The sequence below is a fragment of the Chaetura pelagica genome, unplaced genomic scaffold (genome assembly GCF_000747805.2).
Source record: "Chaetura pelagica isolate M959 unplaced genomic scaffold, ChaPel_1.0 scaffold275, whole genome shotgun sequence".
NCBI lineage: Eukaryota > Metazoa > Chordata > Aves > Apodiformes > Apodidae > Chaetura > Chaetura pelagica.
Genome location: NW_009953486.1, coordinates 6,454,838 through 6,474,414, shown reverse-complemented (window position 1 = coordinate 6,474,414; position 19,577 = coordinate 6,454,838). Strand labels below are relative to the sequence as shown.

At 40.6% G+C, this 19,577-nt stretch overlaps 1 protein-coding gene across 1 annotated transcript in view; it reads right to left on the bottom strand.

Annotated features, from left to right (window-relative positions):
• Nucleotides 1–5,091: 5,091 nt before the first annotated feature.
• Nucleotides 5,092–19,577, bottom strand: part of ATP9A (ATPase, class II, type 9A) — a 55,333-nt gene continuing 40,847 nt past the window's right edge. The window contains exons 16-28 of the mRNA XM_009998760.1: nucleotides 18,150–18,242; nucleotides 17,226–17,309; nucleotides 16,137–16,307; nucleotides 14,115–14,213; nucleotides 13,751–13,840; nucleotides 13,467–13,611; nucleotides 12,891–12,955; nucleotides 11,942–12,097; nucleotides 10,507–10,571; nucleotides 9,627–9,735; nucleotides 8,289–8,346; nucleotides 6,198–6,401; nucleotides 5,092–5,228 (exon numbers count right to left, since the gene is read on the bottom strand). Coding sequence (XP_009997062.1) covers nucleotides 5,092–5,228; nucleotides 6,198–6,401; nucleotides 8,289–8,346; nucleotides 9,627–9,735; nucleotides 10,507–10,571; nucleotides 11,942–12,097; nucleotides 12,891–12,955; nucleotides 13,467–13,611; nucleotides 13,751–13,840; nucleotides 14,115–14,213; nucleotides 16,137–16,307; nucleotides 17,226–17,309; nucleotides 18,150–18,242 — 1,476 coding nt within the window. The remainder of the gene's footprint in view (nucleotides 5,229–6,197; nucleotides 6,402–8,288; nucleotides 8,347–9,626; nucleotides 9,736–10,506; nucleotides 10,572–11,941; nucleotides 12,098–12,890; nucleotides 12,956–13,466; nucleotides 13,612–13,750; nucleotides 13,841–14,114; nucleotides 14,214–16,136; nucleotides 16,308–17,225; nucleotides 17,310–18,149; nucleotides 18,243–19,577) is intronic.

The window sequence follows — 19,577 nt, the reverse complement described above, 5'->3', positions numbered from 1 at the left end:
CAGGAATGACCATCTTCTGCCTCACTGGGGTTGCACCAAACACTTGCAAGGATGATTTGACCAGAATCTTCCTGAATGAACAGTCTCTCAAAACTTAATTTTCAACTTAAAGGGCTTGTTTAAAATCCTCAGGACAGTTGGGTACTCTGGAACTCACTGGTTGTGGAAAAGGCAGCAGAGGGGCCAGCAGCCTGCTCATGCCCAACAGCAGCTTCTGTGCTCCACGGACCTAATTCACACCATTAAATTGCAACGATGACTTGCAGAAAGTAACCTTGCATGAAACCACTGAAAAAGTGACGGGCAGCAAAAGCTTACACTAATACTTGAAATAAACCCAAACAAAACAACAACCAAAATCCCTCCTGCCCAGACACCTTCCTGTTAAGACAGAAAACTGTTTATAACAAGTAAATTAACAAAGCAGGTCTACACTGCTCAGCAGAAAGCACCGATCACGTCTCAGATATGCATTTGCCATGTAGCCAAACTGAAGGGCTACAAGGTAACTTAACCTGTATACTTACAATCCTGTCAAAGCACACCTCGGACTGAGCGTGCCAGGACTCACTCAGGTAGATCATGTATGGTGTATATGGATGAAGTAAAGAAGTTGCATAAAATTTATTTTTCCACCTTGTTTTACAACATTCCCTTTTAACTTCTTACACATCTGCAACATATAACTCCACAGAACAATAAATAACCAGCATTCATATTTCTCTTGAATCAAGAGTATTTACATGTTGTTTAACTAGATGACAGGTACAAAACATCAGCATCACAGTAAATATAACTGACACCAGAATCCATTTCCCCAATTAAAAATTAAATTAAATTAACATTTATTTTTTAACAATTTTAACAATTAAAAAGGTTCTCAAAGGCATGTAAGTACACAAATTGTAGTAGGCAGTAGTAATGGACCATATTGGCAAAGCTGTAGAACCCAGGATTTCATGCAAATCAAAGAGTTTATTAATTATGAAATAACTAATAAGAAATAAAACAGCCCACCCAGCTCACACTGAAGATTTTAGTGGGAATGAATCAAACCCCAGTTGTGCACAAAGAACTTGTGGCAGTGAGCTGAGCTGCATGCTGCAGTGGTTCTCATAGCTCATTTAAAGCATTGTGCAAACTACGGATTTATGATGCATCAGATGGTGCAGCAGCTCTCTGAAGGATAAAGCCAAAAGACAAGCCTTAGGGATTCACACATCTAACCCTCTGGGGTTCCCTCACTAACAGCCCAACCATAGCAGAATTTCCCTCAGCAGCTGCAGTGGACGAGTCTGTCATGGCATTGAATTGTGATAGTTCAGCTGACCACAGCAAAACAGCGCCTTTGGTGCTGCTCAGTTTGGTCCAGCCACAGCTGCAGCTCTCAGCACGTAGTTCTCAACACCAAGGGGACACCAGGGGTGTCACTCATCACTCCCCAGCTCGGTTCTGATAAGACCCTGCACAGATTTCAGCTGCTGCTGTTGGCTAAAGAGTGTTGCATTTCAACTGCACTGTGAGCAGAGGAAAACAAATGTTTGCAAAGATAAAACAGGACAAGCTCTGCAGAGGAAACAAATACTGAGTTAAAGAAAAAAATGAAGAGGGTTGCAACACACCTGGAATTACTGCAGAGATGCATGAAGAGAACAGTGCATGTCACAAAAACTCCACATTAACTAACAACAGCAGCAGCACAGCACAGAGTTGGCTTCCCTAAAGCAGCCATGGAAAGCAGGTAGCCACTGTGAGACACACACTGCTACCTGCAGCATCACCTGGAGCAGTCTCAAAGCACACAAGTTATATGAACTGCTACAGTACACAAACCAGAACAGAAAAAAGGAATAGAAAGGATATTGAGTAAGGCTACAAACATGATACTACACAGGAGGAGAAAACACCTCACTCCCAGTAAGCAAACGATGACCATACTAGAGGAAAAATATTAAATTTCCAGCAGACAACCCGTTTATTCAAATGTACAGTAAGTATGAACATACATATTAAACTTTGCTTTTAAAAACACTTCTTAAATAACTTAAGAGAAACAGGCTGCAGACATAAAGTGCTGAACTTGAAAAATACAACAATCATTCCTCTTTCTTGCTGTGTGTTAGATGGCAGTTTTAGTTTTCTGATTGCTTTAAAAAATGCAGTGTATATGCAGAAAGAAATTACTTCCTGGATTTACAACCTTATGCAAAAAAACTAGCTGCAAAGGAATATAATTTTCACCCCAAAACACATCTACACATTACTATCAATTCTACCAAATATGAGTTCCTTATTAAAGTTATGATTCAATATAACTGAAATCACAAGTCACTCCCTTTCTTGGTGTGAGCTAATATTTTGCAAATATGGTCCACTCAGTGTAAACTGTATTGACTTCAGAAAACAGTGAATTCTACCATGTACACATCTCAAATATTTACATACAGTAGCATGGCACTGTTATTCTTGCAGGACATTTAACTACCAATACTCACTAGATAGGGACTGGGCTTTACACGGATGTACACTACGATGTGTTTGCCAGCAGAGAGGAGGACTTGACTTCTGAGTCACAAGAAGCTGACAAAAGGAATTTTTTATTCTTGTATTTAAATCTACTTAAACCAAATGCTGACCGAGGACTCCAGAACACCTGCATGGCCAACACTATCCAGGAGCTGCAGCAAGTCATGATACAGACAACATTAAGTATCATTTTGGCAAAGTGGCATGATTCACAAAATGCTGCTAGCCCAACGTTCCCACAACTGGGCTGCTCAGGCACTGAACTGAGAAGTGTTGGACTTCTAGGGCTTTTCCCAACATGAATGGCAATGTCAAATGGACAGAAATATATTTGTTATTTTTAAGAAAAAAAAATTGGAAAAGGAAAAAGACAAATTTTCAAAGTATTATTGAAAGGTGAACAATAAGAATTATCTTAGTCAGCATGCTGTTGCTAAAGTTTGCTGCTATTTATTAGGACTTCAAACAAAAGTCTAACTGGAAAACTGGTACAAAAGAAGAAAGCCTATTAGAGAGCGTTTGTTGTTGTTATTCCTGAAGGATTTCTAAAGCAATTTTCTAAATCAAGAGCGTTTCCCCCACATGAAGTAATTACAAGGTCACATGGACTTGCACCTTCCACTCACCCCATGCCACAAGCATTAGGAAGAAAATCTATTTTTTCTCTAGATCTTCTGGAACTTGCTTCCTCTCCTTTTTGATATTTACTCACAGAAACTGAGAGCAAGGAAGGCAGGTCAGGTTGTGCAAAACATTCTCCAGAGCAATTACCACACAGTGACCACAAAAGCCACAAAAGCCAAAAATCTTAGGTCTGAAAATCCAAGATGTACACTATGGGTCAACTCAGACTCCAGCCCTTTTAAAACAACAATCCCATTTTCCACTGATTTTCACACCAGTCCTTTTAACGCAGCATTGTGCTGCTTGCAACAGTGGAATGCCTGTAGCAATGGCAAGAGAAGCTTGCAGTCCATTAAAGAGGTTCAGCATGGCACAGAGACAACCAGGGAGCTTCTGCTTCTCACACTAGTGTGGTTGTCCTGACCTGGAAGGGCTGCCTTGAGAGAGGGGAAGGGAGCTCAGACTCAGGGCTCCTCTGTCTCTAGTCCCTGCATACAGCCAACCAACAACAGCACCAAGCAGTACCAGCTCCAGTGGTGTTTTTTATGATGTGGGAATGAGAGAGCAAGCAACTAACTTAGCCCAGACTGAACAGCCATTAGATGAGAACAGCTGCCACTAGAAGCTCATCCATGTTTGATGCACAAACCCAATGGCGAATTGTTCCTGTAACTTTCTGTCATTCTTCTGAGCAGCCTAAGTATGTATTGCTGTCCTCATGCGTTATAGTGTGGGCCCATGCTTATTATAAAAACAGAAATCAAGTTTTATTTCTGAAAATTAAAAATCAGTCAGTAAATCTGCACTGCACACAAGCTTAACATGTTGTACAAACCCCACTCCTGCCTCTGTGATTCAAGTCTGGTTTTTAGAGCAAAGCAAGTGCAACGTTCTCAAAAACTGCCTCTCTGCAAGGAGCGTGTCATGAACAACATTCACCTAGGAGTGTCTCAGCTTATTTGCAGCTCATCCTCACAGTTTCACCCTAACAGGAAACAGATTTTGTGTAGCTGTAAGGAGTAACAGCTCTGTGACCTTTCCTTTCAGTCTCCAAGGATTCAAGACACGTCTGCCACATTGTCTGCAGAACTGTACGAGTCTCTTCTCATGTTGTTGACACATTTCAAGTCTGATCAACTGCAATTTTTTTTCCCAAAGAGTTTTTGCTTTAGTTTAGATAATTCTCTCCTATACAAATAAATAGAGTAATGCTATTATGTCACCAGCTCCTTTTAACAGGAAGCACAAAAACTAAACAAAAGTAAATTTATTCAGTTTGAACTACATTTCTCCATATTTATCAATAGCTGGATACCTCCAAAATCACTAGGGTGACCACATTTCAACTGAAGGAAAATCTTAAACACGCTCAGATTCTCAAGTGTGTGGAGATTGGACATGCTGGAGCCTCATTATGGAAACAGCATGCCATAAATCAGGAATCAGCTGTCAGCAGTACAGTGCATCACCTACACTAAGGGATTTCCAAGATGTAAAAAGAACATAACTACTTGAATCAAAAAGATAAATAATATAAAAAAAACATAACACAATGCAAGGAACAGCACAAATACTTTAAAAAGTAACTTAAATTTATCAAATGTAAATTCCAAGGTCAGTTAGCAGCTTTCAGATACTTCCAACCATGTATGAGAAACCCATTGTCATCGCAGTTAAGCACACTTGACCCCAGTTAAGTTGAACAAAGTGACAAGAACTGGATGAACTAACAAGCACCTTCACCCTCCAAAAAAATTCCCTTTTATCATTAGGTTTCTGTTCACAGCAATTGTGAAGTCTTTTATCAATAAAGCAGCATGTAATAGGGATTACCACATGATCCTTATGCAAATATTGGACGTATTTGTTATAGTAAGAACGACACAATTTTGTCTCTCAGCCATGTGCAATATTTGTCTCTTGTGTGCAAAGAGAGCAGCCCTAGGACGTGAGCTTTGAATAGCTTGGGGGAGAAAACCTTCGTCTCAGGTACTTCAGGACGTAGAGGGGAAGGCAGCTCACCAGAGTGATGACTGTGACTTTCCACAAGAATGACAAAGTTGCAATGAAGTAAACATCTGTAAAAAGAAGAAAGCATGGAGTCAATGAAGATGGGAAGAACACACTGGGAAGAGGTGCAGAAAAGAAACTTGATCTACCAATGCTTCTTAACCAGCCTCACCTTCTCCACATGCAAATTCAAAGCTCATATGATCCCTGGTTACTCATTCTTCTGCACAACACATTTCAGCAAGTCATACAACTCTTCACAGGCAAGTGCCCATATGTGCCCCATCTGAAACAGGGCTTTCCATCTCTTGGCAATACTAAGCTTCCTTTAAATGGACTACTCATATTCTGACTCTAGAAGCTGCCCTCTGCTTCCTTCCAGCTTCATGGAAGTAGTAGTGACATCTTGTGGTTCCCAAACAAACCCTGGAACAAACCTTACTGGTGTGACATTTGCATTAGACAGATACTGGTGGAATATGGTATTCCTCATCCTTTTTCCTTTAGACAGGGAAAAGGATTAGCTCTATTCCAGGACAAAAAAAATAAAATAAAGGACTCCCCCCCTTAAAAACAACAACAACAACAAAACCCAAACAAAAAACAAACCACAAACCCTAAAGAGAAGGGCCCCAGTAAAGATAAAGGAGGCAGCTACTTCAGCCAGTTAAAAGACTAAATCTTTCAGTTCAACAAACAGAGGCGCAAATTTTTAGTCTCAAGTTCAGTTCTCATGGAAATAAAGAAAGACCACTATTACATGACAGCTGATGTGTGGCAAAGCTCTGAAAGTAAGGATGAGATTTACTGAGAGGTGCACAGTTTACTGACCAACTTTATCTCCTCTGACATTTTGCTGTGAGAAGGAACCATAAAATGTCTTTCAGGTGCCTTCAAATAAAACAGAGCTTATTTTAGTCAGAACTGCTGACACTAATTATGTTGGCTTCATCAACAGCCTTTAAACTGAATTCACGTCCTTGCAGTTACTGTTTGGTCATAAACCAACTGATGGGATAAAAAGCATTTAACCTTACCAATAAACTCATGTAAGAAGACCAGAGAAGCTATGTAGCAGGAGAGACTAAGCAGCTCGGCCACTATCATGAGCCAGTGCCATGTCTGGATCGTCAGTGCCACCATCAGCAACTCGGTGAGAATCAAGGATGTGAAGGAAATGGCAACAATGTGGACAAATTCAGATTCAAAGAGGAGAAGTGCTCCATACATGATGATGCTACCTGAAAGGGAATGGAACATTGGGGTAGTTTATTCAAACACCAGTCTAAGGTCAAAAACCCACTGCTAGGTCTTGGAAAGGCTGAAACATTGCCATGTCTTGAGACCTTTTTTGGTGAAACCTGATTAATGTGATGACAACAAATCAGTTACTATTTAGGAGACAGAACTGATGAGAGGACAGGGAAAAGTTACAGCAGAGTTGCCCAGACTTTTCTAACAGTCTATCATATTCAAAGACATATGGAGATAGGAAATTAACACACGCTATTTTGGCAACTGGAGATTTCTAACATCATGAAACTCTATCCTCCCAGAAAAGCTGTTGGTCACTACTTAGAAGCTAAAAGATATCACATACTTCTATAACCTACTGCACTGCCTCAGTGCCCAAATAGAAGCAAGGTGTTGAAAAGTTCAGTGGATACAAGTTAGCTTTTCTTTGCACTGCTTTGGCCAAGATCTCTCCCCTTTACACTTCCCCTAATAGGAGTACATATTTAAAGCACACTTAATGATGTATTGTTTCATGCTCCCATTCTGGCTAGCCAGGGAATGCTCACAACGCCCCGCACAGCCACCTGCACAAATAACTCATGTTAGCAGCATGAGTAATCTGCACCAACATCCATCAAACTAGGAAGGGAAAACCTGCAAGTGACTAGACCTTCAGCCACAAAGTTGAAATCCAGCTGTGAACTTTCCAAAATTTAGGACTGCTCAAGTTTTCAATCAGGCTCATCTCTGCTAGCAACTAGCCCAATTGTTTGGCCTGTTTTCTAATTATTTAGCACAACAGAAGTGAAGTCACTTTGACCAAATATTGTAATCAGATAGTTGTCTTAGCTCAGGAAGAAATCTTTCCCTCAGTGCATCACCCCTCTGGCTTTAGCTTTCCACCACTCATGAGTTTTCTCTAAATGCCTAGGCTTTGCCATCATATTTGTACTGCACCAGAAGACCATTATCCCTGTCACAGGGTTGTGGCATATTAGAATTCAGAAGATAAGGCCATGAGAACTCCTATATTCTTGGTTTCACTCCCTCTCAAGGGTAGCAATATCAGCTACATCAGAAAAAAAACAGCTGCTTACTTTGGCACATTTATTCTTGTTGATAAAGGAGATTTAGAAAGGAAGATATTGAGTTGCCATTTTAGCTTTATAGCTCCAAGTCATTTACATGTACCCCATGATTCCCTGATTAACACTTAGAGAAAGTATTTGAGTTTGAGGCTACCGGATAAAAAAAGACAAACTGACAGAAAAGACCTTCTTAGACATACAGCCCAATTACTACCTTCACTTTTGGAAAATGGATGCATTGTAATTAAGGCATTTAACTGTTTTAGCAGCCTAATTAGAGTGTAGGGATATGACGAAGAACCTGAGCTCCACTCCAGTCCTTCATGACAGATGGCTATGAAGTAACCAGAACAATTGCCACTTTTAATTGACAGGGTTTAGATAAAACACAGATCCTGTATTTCACATGCTGAATTAGTAACCTGTATAATCCACAGGCTTGAAAGTCTTCTTCAAAAGAAGGGAAATCACAAACTCTACTTTACAGATGGAGCAATTAAGCACTGAAAGGAACTTGCACAAAATTACAAAGGATGGTCCCAGTGGGAAGAGGCACAATGCTTTGAACTTCTGCATCATTGCCTAAAACAGGGTTGACCAGTTGCTGCCAATATTTAGCTTTAGATAATTTCTTCCTTTGGTAATGCTGCCAACTATTTCTGAGACAAAAATAATATTTATTCACTGTCCCATGGATGCATTGCTAGATTCACTTCATGCCTTACAGAACCTCCTGCCATACAAAAAATTAGATACTCTGTACACATTAGAACTTCTAAAGGCACAAACAACTTAATTTCTTACCTTGATAGATGCTTATTAAGACCCATATTAAAAATGTTTTGTATGATAATGGTCGTCCCTAGGGGGAGAGAAAGAAAAAAAAACCACAAAGCTTCATTGGGTATTCTTTTATGAACATTCTCTTACAGCTCAACCCAGCAACTGATAAAAGAGATTTTGAAGATGACTTGGAAAGAAAACAAAACAAATCAACCAAGCCTAAGGTACTGTCTCTTTACTCTTATTTTTCATGATGCACCAAGGAGGCTAGGGACTGTTGAAGCTCAGTGCTTGCACTGCCCAGCACAGCCTCTTCCTTACTGCACACACAATTAATTCAGTGCAAATATGTCTCATGAGTTTAGCCATTACACTGTGAAACAGAAGATGTGTGTATACATATATGTGAATATATTAATATTATTTTTCAAGACACACACAAATCACCATCATATTGAAGGCAGATAGGTTTTTTAAAAAGCATCTCCAGGCAACACAGCTATACCAGTACAAAAACCCCCTATGTTTTAGACCAGGCCTAAGGATGGTTGGAGAATTAGTGGTTTATGACATAAGAGACAACATACAAGTGAAACCAGATGGAGACTTATTCAGGCTGTTGGAAAAACAGGCTTTGCTTCTAAAAGTATCTGTTTAACAGAAATCCTTGAGGGAAAGGATCTGTTGAAGACTCAGTCCACCCTTTCCTTCAATTAAGAAAGATGTTCCCAGTCTGCATACCCCAGTTACTAGAAGAAAAATGTCAAGAGGAAAAAAAAAAAAAAAAAAAAAAGAAACAAAGACAAGATTTACCTTCCTGATATTTCTATGGTAAATATCAAATAAAGTTTCCTTTGTCTAAGGAGAAAGACCTGACTTTCATGCTAAAGCTACAAAAATGGCACAGCAATCAAACTTTTAGGTCCCTTTAGATCATCCTGAGGCAAATTTTTAGTCAAGAGACTATATGACAACCTATTCCCTCCATCAAATGAGCATATGCCTTCCCCTCATCCCCTTTTCTGGCTCCAGGATAGTGCCAAATCCCCGACAATTTCTCCTTCCCCTTTATTTTGGAACAAATCGGTAATATTAAATCCCTAGAATTTCCCACAGAATGGAACTTCTATTTCCCCAGCCGTTTTTAATAAATTGCATTTCATGTAGCATTCAATAACAAACTGCCAGGAAATCTGGCTGTATCTCTTAATTCAAATTTGCCTTTAAAACAATGTCACTTGAAAACACATGATAAAGTTCAGTGTCTGCTGGTAATACATTTGACTTTCAACATTTAGGGAGTTTCAAAGCAAGACAGGGATCGTGCCTTAAACCCAACCAAACAAGAGTCTCCCATACCTTAAGAAGATCTTTGTAGAGCTCTGGGTACAACATCGCAACTTCAGATTTAACATCCTTGTCCAGGACTAGAGAAAACACTGGAAACATTGTATAAATTGTGGAATACCTGGGAAGAAAATAGAAGACCAGTAAATTATCAAAGGTGTAGATGAGCAAACAGAAATGTCAGTGTTCAGAAAGGAAATACAGTATTCTTGAAGTGTCAAATGACATACATATAAAAACTTGCAAAGGGAGTAGGAGAAACCTGCAGAATTTGCTTTTTGGATGGCTTTTGATTGGAAACACTCACACACAGATGACTGTTTCAAGTATTGCAACTGGTGTTAAAAGATTATTGGTAGAGCCAAGGACAGACCTGACCCCACCCCAGAGTTTGCTCTACAGCTCAGGCTTGATCCTTTTTGCATCAGAATGCAAGAGAGAGTAATGTGCTGTTTGTTTTTTAATGGTGTGCTCAAAAGTCTGTAAAGTAATTTTAGATAGGAACTGGTTACCCCTGTTAAAAGGGTTGTGTTATGGCCCTGCTTTCTGACCTTGCCAGGAGCTGGGCACTGGCTCTCACTGCTGCACAGGCACCAGAGCCTAACTGTCCCTCTGCTTTTTGCTAGGATGGAAGGAGTGTTTCCTGGAGGCGGCTGGCTTCTCATGTTCTGAATGTGGTAAACTGACCTTTTGGCAAGGTTTCTACAAGTGTTTGCACTGCCTCAGTGGCTTTGCTCAGTGTAGAGGAGCAGAGAGGAGACAAGGATCACATCCATCTTCTGAAGCAACGTTGTGAAACTTGCAGAGATGTGCATGCCTTGCATGTAAATTAGCCCAAATCTATTCATCGTGCACAAATTTTCCACGCTATTAGAAAAACGTGAGCTCTTACCCAATGATGAGAAAACCTTGGTAGAGAGGAACTGAAGCAAAGTAAAATACTGATGAGAAAACAGCCTAGGAAAGAAAAAAGTTTTTCAGGTGTTAAGATACTGCAGTCAAAATAACACTTAAACATACACTCTGTTCAAACTGGAACGTACTTGCAGTGGATTGTCCAAATTCCTGAAATGAAGACAGAAGAATGTAATATCAACCCTTCCTATTCCTATGCAAAACTTGGATGAGAGCTGGACTTGGAAGACTTTTTGAAATGTAATTCCACAGAGAAGAATGTAAAGAGTTTCCTCCAAAGCCCACTGGTTTGATCAAAACTGTCCAGATGTTGCAAAGGACAGGTGTGTATTTCTTTATGCCTAGAGGATGCCTTCACAATGCAAAAAGACTTAACAGTCACTAATACAAAGTCCAAAGAGTTCAAGATTATTTTTTTTTTCTTTTTAACAGAAGTCATAGGTTTGTTTTCTGTTCTTGTTTTTAGCTGCAGAGTAAGCTAGACTGTCCCCTGAGTTTAAACCTTTTGTCTCTGTGCATCCTTCTGCAACTTGTTTATTCTAAAAAGGGGATAGAGTAGAAACAGCCTTCTCAAAAATATAAAGTATTTTACTAAAAAAAAAAAAAGTAGTATTTTTAAGGAATATGCTGGTACACTGTGGCATAGAAATGTGACTCCCAAAGAATAACCTCTGCCTTTAACTGTAACTTTCACTCATGTCACCACAGCTAAGAACAGAATTTGGCTCATGAACTCCTAAAATCTTTTTCAACCCTCCCAACTGGCAATTGAATTTTTGTTACACTGAAGCTCAGCACACATGAACAACGTACATTTTGTGAACACCAAATCTGTTTCTAAGGCTGCCTTTGAAATTGAGAGGAACAGACCACCTCCACATTGCTGCAGCAAGCTAGTGAGCACTTGGGAAGGTTAATAGGTGCTTCAGCAGCCTGTGTGGCACAAGTCCTGAACATACAGCATAGCACACCAGGCCGAGCTGTCAGTAACCTCATTAGGGTCAGAGCCAGGTTCTCCTCAGTTGTTTTAACTTCAGCCTCACTATTTGCAGACCTTACTTAAAATACGTCTGAAAAGGAGTGCACTTACTCTGTGGGGATCTCAAGAGCACTGCCCTGCTCCAGATTTTCAGGATGTCCTAGCATTACTAAATGACAGCAAAGATGTGCTGCATCACAGCTGTGTTTTCTAAGGTAGAATATTGCTTATCCAGTTCTGGAGAAGCTGGTGATGTTTGTTCAATGCCAGAAAGTTTTTATGTGTTTTCATATGCAAGTGACAACCCCAAGTTCCAACCCATGAAAATTTTCATAAGAAATAGATGCATCCAAAAATGAAATACAGAACATTTGCTTTCTGATTTTGCTTTTTCACCTCTCCATTGGAAAAGCCCTCATGACAGTCCATTTACCTGCATTGTACTGATGCACAAGCTCCTGTGGATTACAAACTGACTGAGAGCTGCCGACCTTTTGTAGCTGTTCCTTCCATGCACCATCAGTAAACGACCCAGATGTTTAAACTGAGTGATAGAGAAATCAGCTGCAAGTGATGCCTGTTTTCCTTCCTGTATAGGACAGCAAATAAATGCATAGTGAGATAAGTTCATTATTGGAAGCAAAGAAATATTGTACTATTATTTAGTTATCACAGACATAATTTCCAAGAAAACTTTCAATACATTAGGTGGGAAAGAACATTACCTCAGAACTACTGCCTTCCACTGTGGCTTTTAAGCAAAGAGTAAAACCATGAGGAGAATTCCCATTTGAACCCTGGCCTCCAATTTTAAGCAAGGCTCTGGCTTATGATTCACAACACACATGTTCATGTGACACTACTATCAAGGCAGTTTTGAACACAAATTTTCAGTCTCAAAAGTTCACTCAATTTTAATATTCTGGCTCACTGCAAGCAGACTCTCCACTGCTGCCAAATCCAGTCTTGTCACTCCAAGTAGCTCCACAAGCAGGAAGCAGAGCTCTAATCCAGAGTTTGCTCTCTAAACTAATAGAAATAGTTCTTAATTGTGTGTGTAAGTATAGGACAGAAGCATATGTTATCAGAGTAATTATAACTCCAGCATTTTGAGCATGCATGCATGACTAAAAACCCCCAAAATTACCACGAGGCTCCAAATTCAGGGAATGTCAAGAACTGAATAATGAACTTGAACTTTGTTAGCAGGAGTCTCCTTTACAGTAAAATTATTTTCCACAATAAGGCTATTGGTCTGATGATTATTCTTGTGGAAGCTTCTCACTTTCTTGCACAAATTTCTGAGGATTCCTTTAAGACTTAATTGCAAACTAGCTCCTGAATTGCCATAGGAAGTCTTATTAAACATGAGGTAATCTCACCTTTCCTTCAACTCCAACACCACAGTCAGCCTCTTGAATCATGCTAACATCATTCCCTCCATCACCTGCAGGTCACAGCACAGACAAATTACACTGGTAGTTAAGCAACAGCACCTTGCAACCCCACCAAAGGCATCTGCAACAGACTGTAATATTAGAAGAAACATTTAACCCTACCAATGGAAGCAGAAGTTTCAATAGAAATCAGCAATTTATATTCTTTTAGGAAGTTGGGTTTTTATACATGCACAGGAATTGAAGGCTCCCGATCACTTTATCTGACTTGCAGGTGCACTCTTGTAACTACAATGCTGACATAAAGCTCACAGATTAACAATGGCACTTTATCTGATCAAGTTCAAACTCTGTTTTGAAAAGGTACCACCCCAAATATTTATGTTTGTCATTGAAGCTTCCATATGCAAAATGCCATCTCATCAGTCATCTCAGAACAACACTGTTCCCTAAACTCAGCATTTCCAGGTTCTATGAGACGACACGAAGAGTCTTCACTCAAAACAAGACACAGTAAAGTCACCATCCTACGTGGTCACTCTTCTCTAGCTAGTCCCTTACCTACTGCACAGGTGAGTTTGCCAGTCCTTTCCTGGAGCAGTCGCACGATCTGGGCCTTCTGCGTGGGAGCACACCTGCAGCACACCACGGCAGGGCACTGGCACGCCAGCTCCATGAACTCATACTCGTAGTATTTCAGACACACCTAATTTACAGAGATCAGAAGCATCACCGACACTTGTCCCACAAAAAGTTATTGCAAAGAAAATCAATCCATTGATCAATCTTAATTCAGCCACAGCGTTTTGTGGCTGCTCCTGAACAGCCTGAGGCTTTGAACTCACCTCCAACGAGTCGCCAGAAATAACCAGAGCACAGTCGTGTTTCCGGCGGAAGGCGTTCAGCTCTAGATGGGCCTCTCCACGGTTAGTCACCTGGGGAGAAAGATGGGAACTGAGGAAGGGTTTGCTTCACTGGGTGAAAAAAAGAGGTCCCAGAAGAAGCAAAAGTAATGGGGAGAGGCAGTACACTGAGTGACTCAGAGCAGAGGCAGATGAACAGAAGGCTACACGACAGAAAACTGGGTCAAGAGAATAAAAATATTCTGGGTCTACTGCTGGAAAACAGTTGTGATCTAAGCATCCCTCCTATCCCAGAATTTGGCATCTTGAACAAGTCGAGAGAGAGGGCTACGTGGGTGCTACTCACTAGTCTGAATATATGGATGTCCTGTGTCCGTGTCACCAAATGTGCATTCTTGGCTGTACATGTGGCTGTCTCCAATTTATCCCCTGTCAGCATCCACACCTAAAATCCAAACATTTAATGGATTAAATACAGAACTTAACAACCACATCTGCAGGACATCTAGAAGTACCACGTGCCAGTTTAGGAACATAAAAGGACTGTTAGAATATACACAAAATATATTTTTCTGAAAAAGGTCTATTTTAAAACATACAAGAAAATTCTCACAGATGAAAGAAAGAAAAGCTTTTAAAAAGGCTGAAACACAAGAGTGTCTGAACTGTGTATACAGTTTTTTCCCACCTGCAGTATTTCAAGATTGTGCTGATAAACCCACAAAATGCAGGCTAAAGAATGTGTGTGCGTGTGTTAATGTGTCCCACCCCAGCTATTTCTTGTCCGCTGAAATAAACGGGCCTTGCTGCAGAAAGATCCCTCATGGCCCTGCCTGAAATGTGGATGATGCAACTGGGGTTAGCTCACTGCTGATGTGTGCATCTGGAACAGACTGCATTGGTCAGGGCTGGCTGTTGGTTGTTTTGGTTTTTTTTAGACTTCTTTTTAAATATACACTGCTCCTTTTATTTTGTGCAGGGGAAGGGGGGGGGGGCATTAGAAAGCCATGTCAGCAGCAGTACCCTGTTATAATCTGGCAGGGAATTCCCTCAATAGTGTAAACATATCTGAGTTTGTTTTGTTTTTTTCCCACTGATGCCTTTATTCTTTCAAGACACCGCCCAAGAATATTTAACAAAACTTAAAAAAAAAAAATACATTGCTTATTTGTTTAATAATTAGAGGCTGGAAAAAAGATTTGATCTTAACAAGATGGTCCCTGTAATGGATTACAAGACTGCATCCACTCTTGATTTACTTCTTGCTTGCAATATCCTAATGAACATACCACTGCAAGGAGTGCTCTGGAGCCTGGCACTAGGTGTGCAACAACACACTCCACACCCTGACACTGACTCCAGAGAAAATGAAAAGAAAAAATGAAACCATTTAGAATAACTGTCCAGGACTACACCACAGGGGAAGAAAGCCACAGTGCTGCAAAGGAGCTTTGTCTGACCCTGCTCATCTCACTTCTCTGCTGAAGTCTCTGCTGTTTACAGGGATGGCTCCGTACAGAAAGTCCCAAGCCTTGGATTCCACTTCCTACTGAAATCCAAACACACAGCCCTGCTTTGGATTCACAGCACAGCTCAAGATTTTTGCTCACTTTGTCACTTGAAGCAGAGAAACCAGAACTAGAACCTTCTACCTACATGTCTTGTCCAAATCTGAATTTGGGCTTTTTTTTGCTTTTTTTTTCTTTTTTTTTTTCCCTTTCACAAGTCTGGGATCTGGCTTTTCAGAAAGTTTTCAAAAGTTTTCAGAAAGAGAAACTAAGCAGGCACCACACCGGCTCCCTCACCGCTGAGCACAGCTCAGGCCGCAGAAGTCTGAATCTCAAGATGCCAGAGCCCAGAAAACTGCGGGAAAGTAAATAAAAAAAAAAAAAAAAAAAAAAAAAAAAGACAGACCAGTCCCTGATTCTCTTGGCTCAGACCCCCTCTAGTGGCTACTGAAAACATGAATATTCACAGCCCAGTTCTTCAACTACAGCACTGGAGTTTGTGCACCAAACACATCCAAACTGGTCTTGTTTCATGCAACCACCTGAAACGAACAGTTGCCCAAGTCTGCTGTTCTATCCTCCTGCCCATGAACTCTGTTTCTCTGCAGAAGGTGCCAGAGCATCTTAGGGGAAAAAAGCACACAAAGTGACATGCTTTCACATGTTAACATTTACTACTTCCAGCACGTTCTATTCCCAAAGTGATGTTTAAAACGCACTGGCCAACCTCTCTGTTCCCCTCACAAAGGGCTGCTGGTGAAATGTTTACCTTTACAGGGCCCCTAAACTGTCCTAATTTATTGTTTGTATTCCAGAGGGTCTAGGTGTTCCTGTTAGGAATAACATTAGGTTAGGCAGACCTTAATGCCAGCATTTCTCAGCGTCTCCAGGGTGGGTCTGACATCTGTCTGCAGCTGATCCTCCACACCAGTGAGACACAGCAGCTCCATCTCCATTTCCAGGCTCTCAATGACTGTAGCGACCTTCAGGGAGCGGTCGTGCACACTTAGCTTTGCCTGGACATAGCGTGCCTGAGGACAGAGCAGACACAGACTCACTCACACAGCCAGCCTGCATTTTGCATTTTTGTGGAACACAGGGTGAACCAGCACAAGGCATAACCAGTTAACCCTTCTCTGTTAGCTGTCATTCAGGGATGCCACTCGGAATGTCTTGCGAACATGAGCTGTACTACAGAATAAGATGGGAAGTCTTCCAGGAAGTTTTCGTCATTTTGCTCCTGCCTTGTGCCAGCTGGGCACAAAGTGCATCCTCGTGCACATGAGTGCATGGCAGCTGCTGAAGTGACACCTGCACAGAGCCTGGAGTGACTCCCTCACACCACAGGTCTAACCACATCTTCTGTGATGAGCAAATGAGGGCAAGAGAGAATTCTAAGCATTTCCATCATCTCATTTCTGATAAGTTTTTCCTCCTCCTTTAATGCTGTGATCAGCATTAAACTGATCAGTTTTCCTTCACGTTTTGCTTGCCTGAGGTAAACAAATTAGTGCTGACTGTAGAAACCCATCTAACAAACCCCACGCAAGAAGCCTGTACTTTCCACAAAGCCCGGCTGGGTTATGTTCTGGTTGGTTGTAGCTTCCCTGGATGTTGGAATGCAATAATGAAAATTAAAAGCCAACACATTTCCATACAGAAACACAACTTGTCTAACAAGTGATGATCATTTACAGAATTTATAACCACAAAAGATTGCAAGGCAGGATTCGGGAACAGTTTTGGAGGGTCCTGGCTGGGATCCACTTTCATGCATATCACTTGAAAAGCCACTTTGATTAAAAGAACAGCAAGATGCCAAAGAATGACAGTTTAGCAGAAGGAGAAGGGAGATGAGAGGCAGCATTATCCCAAGAGGTCTGTGAGAATCACTTCAATGATTGTTTGTTTAAAAACAAACAAACAAACCCCCACAAATAAAAACTTACTTCAAAGTCTTGATACTGCTCTTCTGTCAGAGACTTCTTGGCCACAACGAGAACCCTCAGGCCTTCTCGAGCCATGTTACCACACTGGAAAGAAGTATCACATTGTAAAACAAAAACTGCATCTCAGTAAGATGATTTATGCACAGCATTGCAGACATGGCCAATGTAAGATAGCAGGTTAAGAAAACAGCTGTCCCATTTGAGCAATCCCAGTGAGTCTATAACATCTGATAAAGTGTGTGATAAACCCAAGAAGAAAAAAGAAGATATGAAATGGTTTGTAATCTATCCCACTGATCAGAAACAATAATGTCCTCTCTGCTGTACCAGTGTGGCAAAACCAAGCCCATTAATTTCATTTTCTCTGTTTTGAAGAAAAGAACACCAGCCTTCGATTTCCAGGCTGCCCACATTTGGCCGTAAACTCCTTAAAATAAGACCAAGGTATTATTATTTCTTTGAACAGCAAGGCTGGGGAGTGGGGAGAATCAGTAACTGAAGCTACTGCTATGAGCTCTAAGTTAACATTACTACTAGCCTGACAAACATATCCCAGTACAAAGCTGCCAAATGTAGTTCTGAAATTAGACTTTTTAGTCTAAAATAAATCCAAACAGGATCAAGCCCAGGATAAATCTGGTGATCTGGAGTGGTATCAGTTTTGAGCAAAATCTATTTTATTTCCAGGGCTTATTCTGCACTAAATATGTTCAACTCTCCACCTGACTCCCTTGTTACTCCGTATGTATTTGGCTGAAGACTGATCTAATGAGTTGCCAAGATCAGTGACCTTCTGGCTCGCAGATGTTTCAGCATTTATGTCCACTCTGCCACATTGACAAGCTTTGTCATGCACTGCCCTGGAAGGAGAAGAGCACTCGCATCAGAAACCCTCCCCTTGGCAGGCAGGAGAGAGCCCCGCACCTCCTCTTCCAGCCAGTCGTTGTACTGCACAATCCCAGCCATCACCACATCAGCCCCCTTCATGTAGAAGGTAATCTCTCCTGTTGATTCATCCTGCAGATAAAAAACAGAAGGGTCTAAGTTGGGCTACTAGTAGCATATTCAGCCTCAGCAAGCTAAGTAATGAGTTCTCTGTAAAACAATGACAAAAATGTCCGCACTGAATTGGGCTGGAGGTCTGTGTGGCTCAGGATCTTGTCTCAGGGCCAAATGGAGATGTCCATTCAATTGCAACTTGGTTACTCACAGATAGGAACTAATACTTTAGACAAGGATGATTACCTTTTTAATCAGCAACATGTGATTTCCATGCAGACACCTCTCAATCCTGATTGCATATGCCTGTAGAATAACCTCTAGCTCTCACCCTGAAAATTCCTTTCATACTTACCTGAACAATAAAACAGATGCATGAAACTTAACAGAGTAAAAAAAAAATCACCCTCATTTACCCCTTCTGTTACATTATATGGTACAGGCATAATTAAAGTTTATGCTTGCCACAGAAAGGTTAGATTGCTGCCTGCCTTATCTGATCCAAGTAATTTGTAGGCTGCAAGCAAAGCATATTTACATTACCACAAATTAAAAAATCCCTTCTAACCAGGCAGATACCCAAGGAGGTCACAGCTATTAGTATTACAAGCTAATGGAAACCCTGGCAATTTCCTCAAAGGAGACAAAACAATGAGTAAGGAACAAACTGCTCTGTAAACCAAGACAGCCACCAGGGATAGGAAGAAAATAAACTTAACACGCAAAAACAAAAAGCCCAAGAAGGTCTGGAAATACACAGTTGTGAATGAAGTGGGAAAAGTACTTCAGGAAAAAAAAGAAATTAAAGAAAAGCAGAGTGGACACTTTTTTATTCTCACATGTAAGTGTCCATCTGTTCTGCCATTACAGAAACTAGTGGTGAAAGTTCTCATACAAGAAGAGTTTGAGTAAGTTGGTACAAGTCTAATGCATTGTGGTACTGGCAAAACAGAGTTTACATCTGTAACGAAAAACCAACCAACCAAAAGCAGTATCCTGATGTGGGTACTAAAAATGTAATGAAGAGAAGTAAGTGTCTTTGCTATGAAAACTAAGTAGCAGCCAAGGATAATGAAGCTCTTTTACTGAGCATTTTTGTCAGGATCACAGAGATACTCACAAGGAAGATGCTTATAATTAAGCTTAAACATGATTCTTTACGTCCTCAAATATCCAGCCTTCATATATCAGTACCCATATATTCCACATCTCCAAAGCAAAATGTATGTCACTCTACCAAAACAACTAGAATCTGCTTAAATAAAACACAATGTTTTGGCAGTAGTCAAAGGTAAAGGTTTATCTATTAAATTATTTGATTAAAAAGTGTCTAACAACATCTTTGTAGGAAAC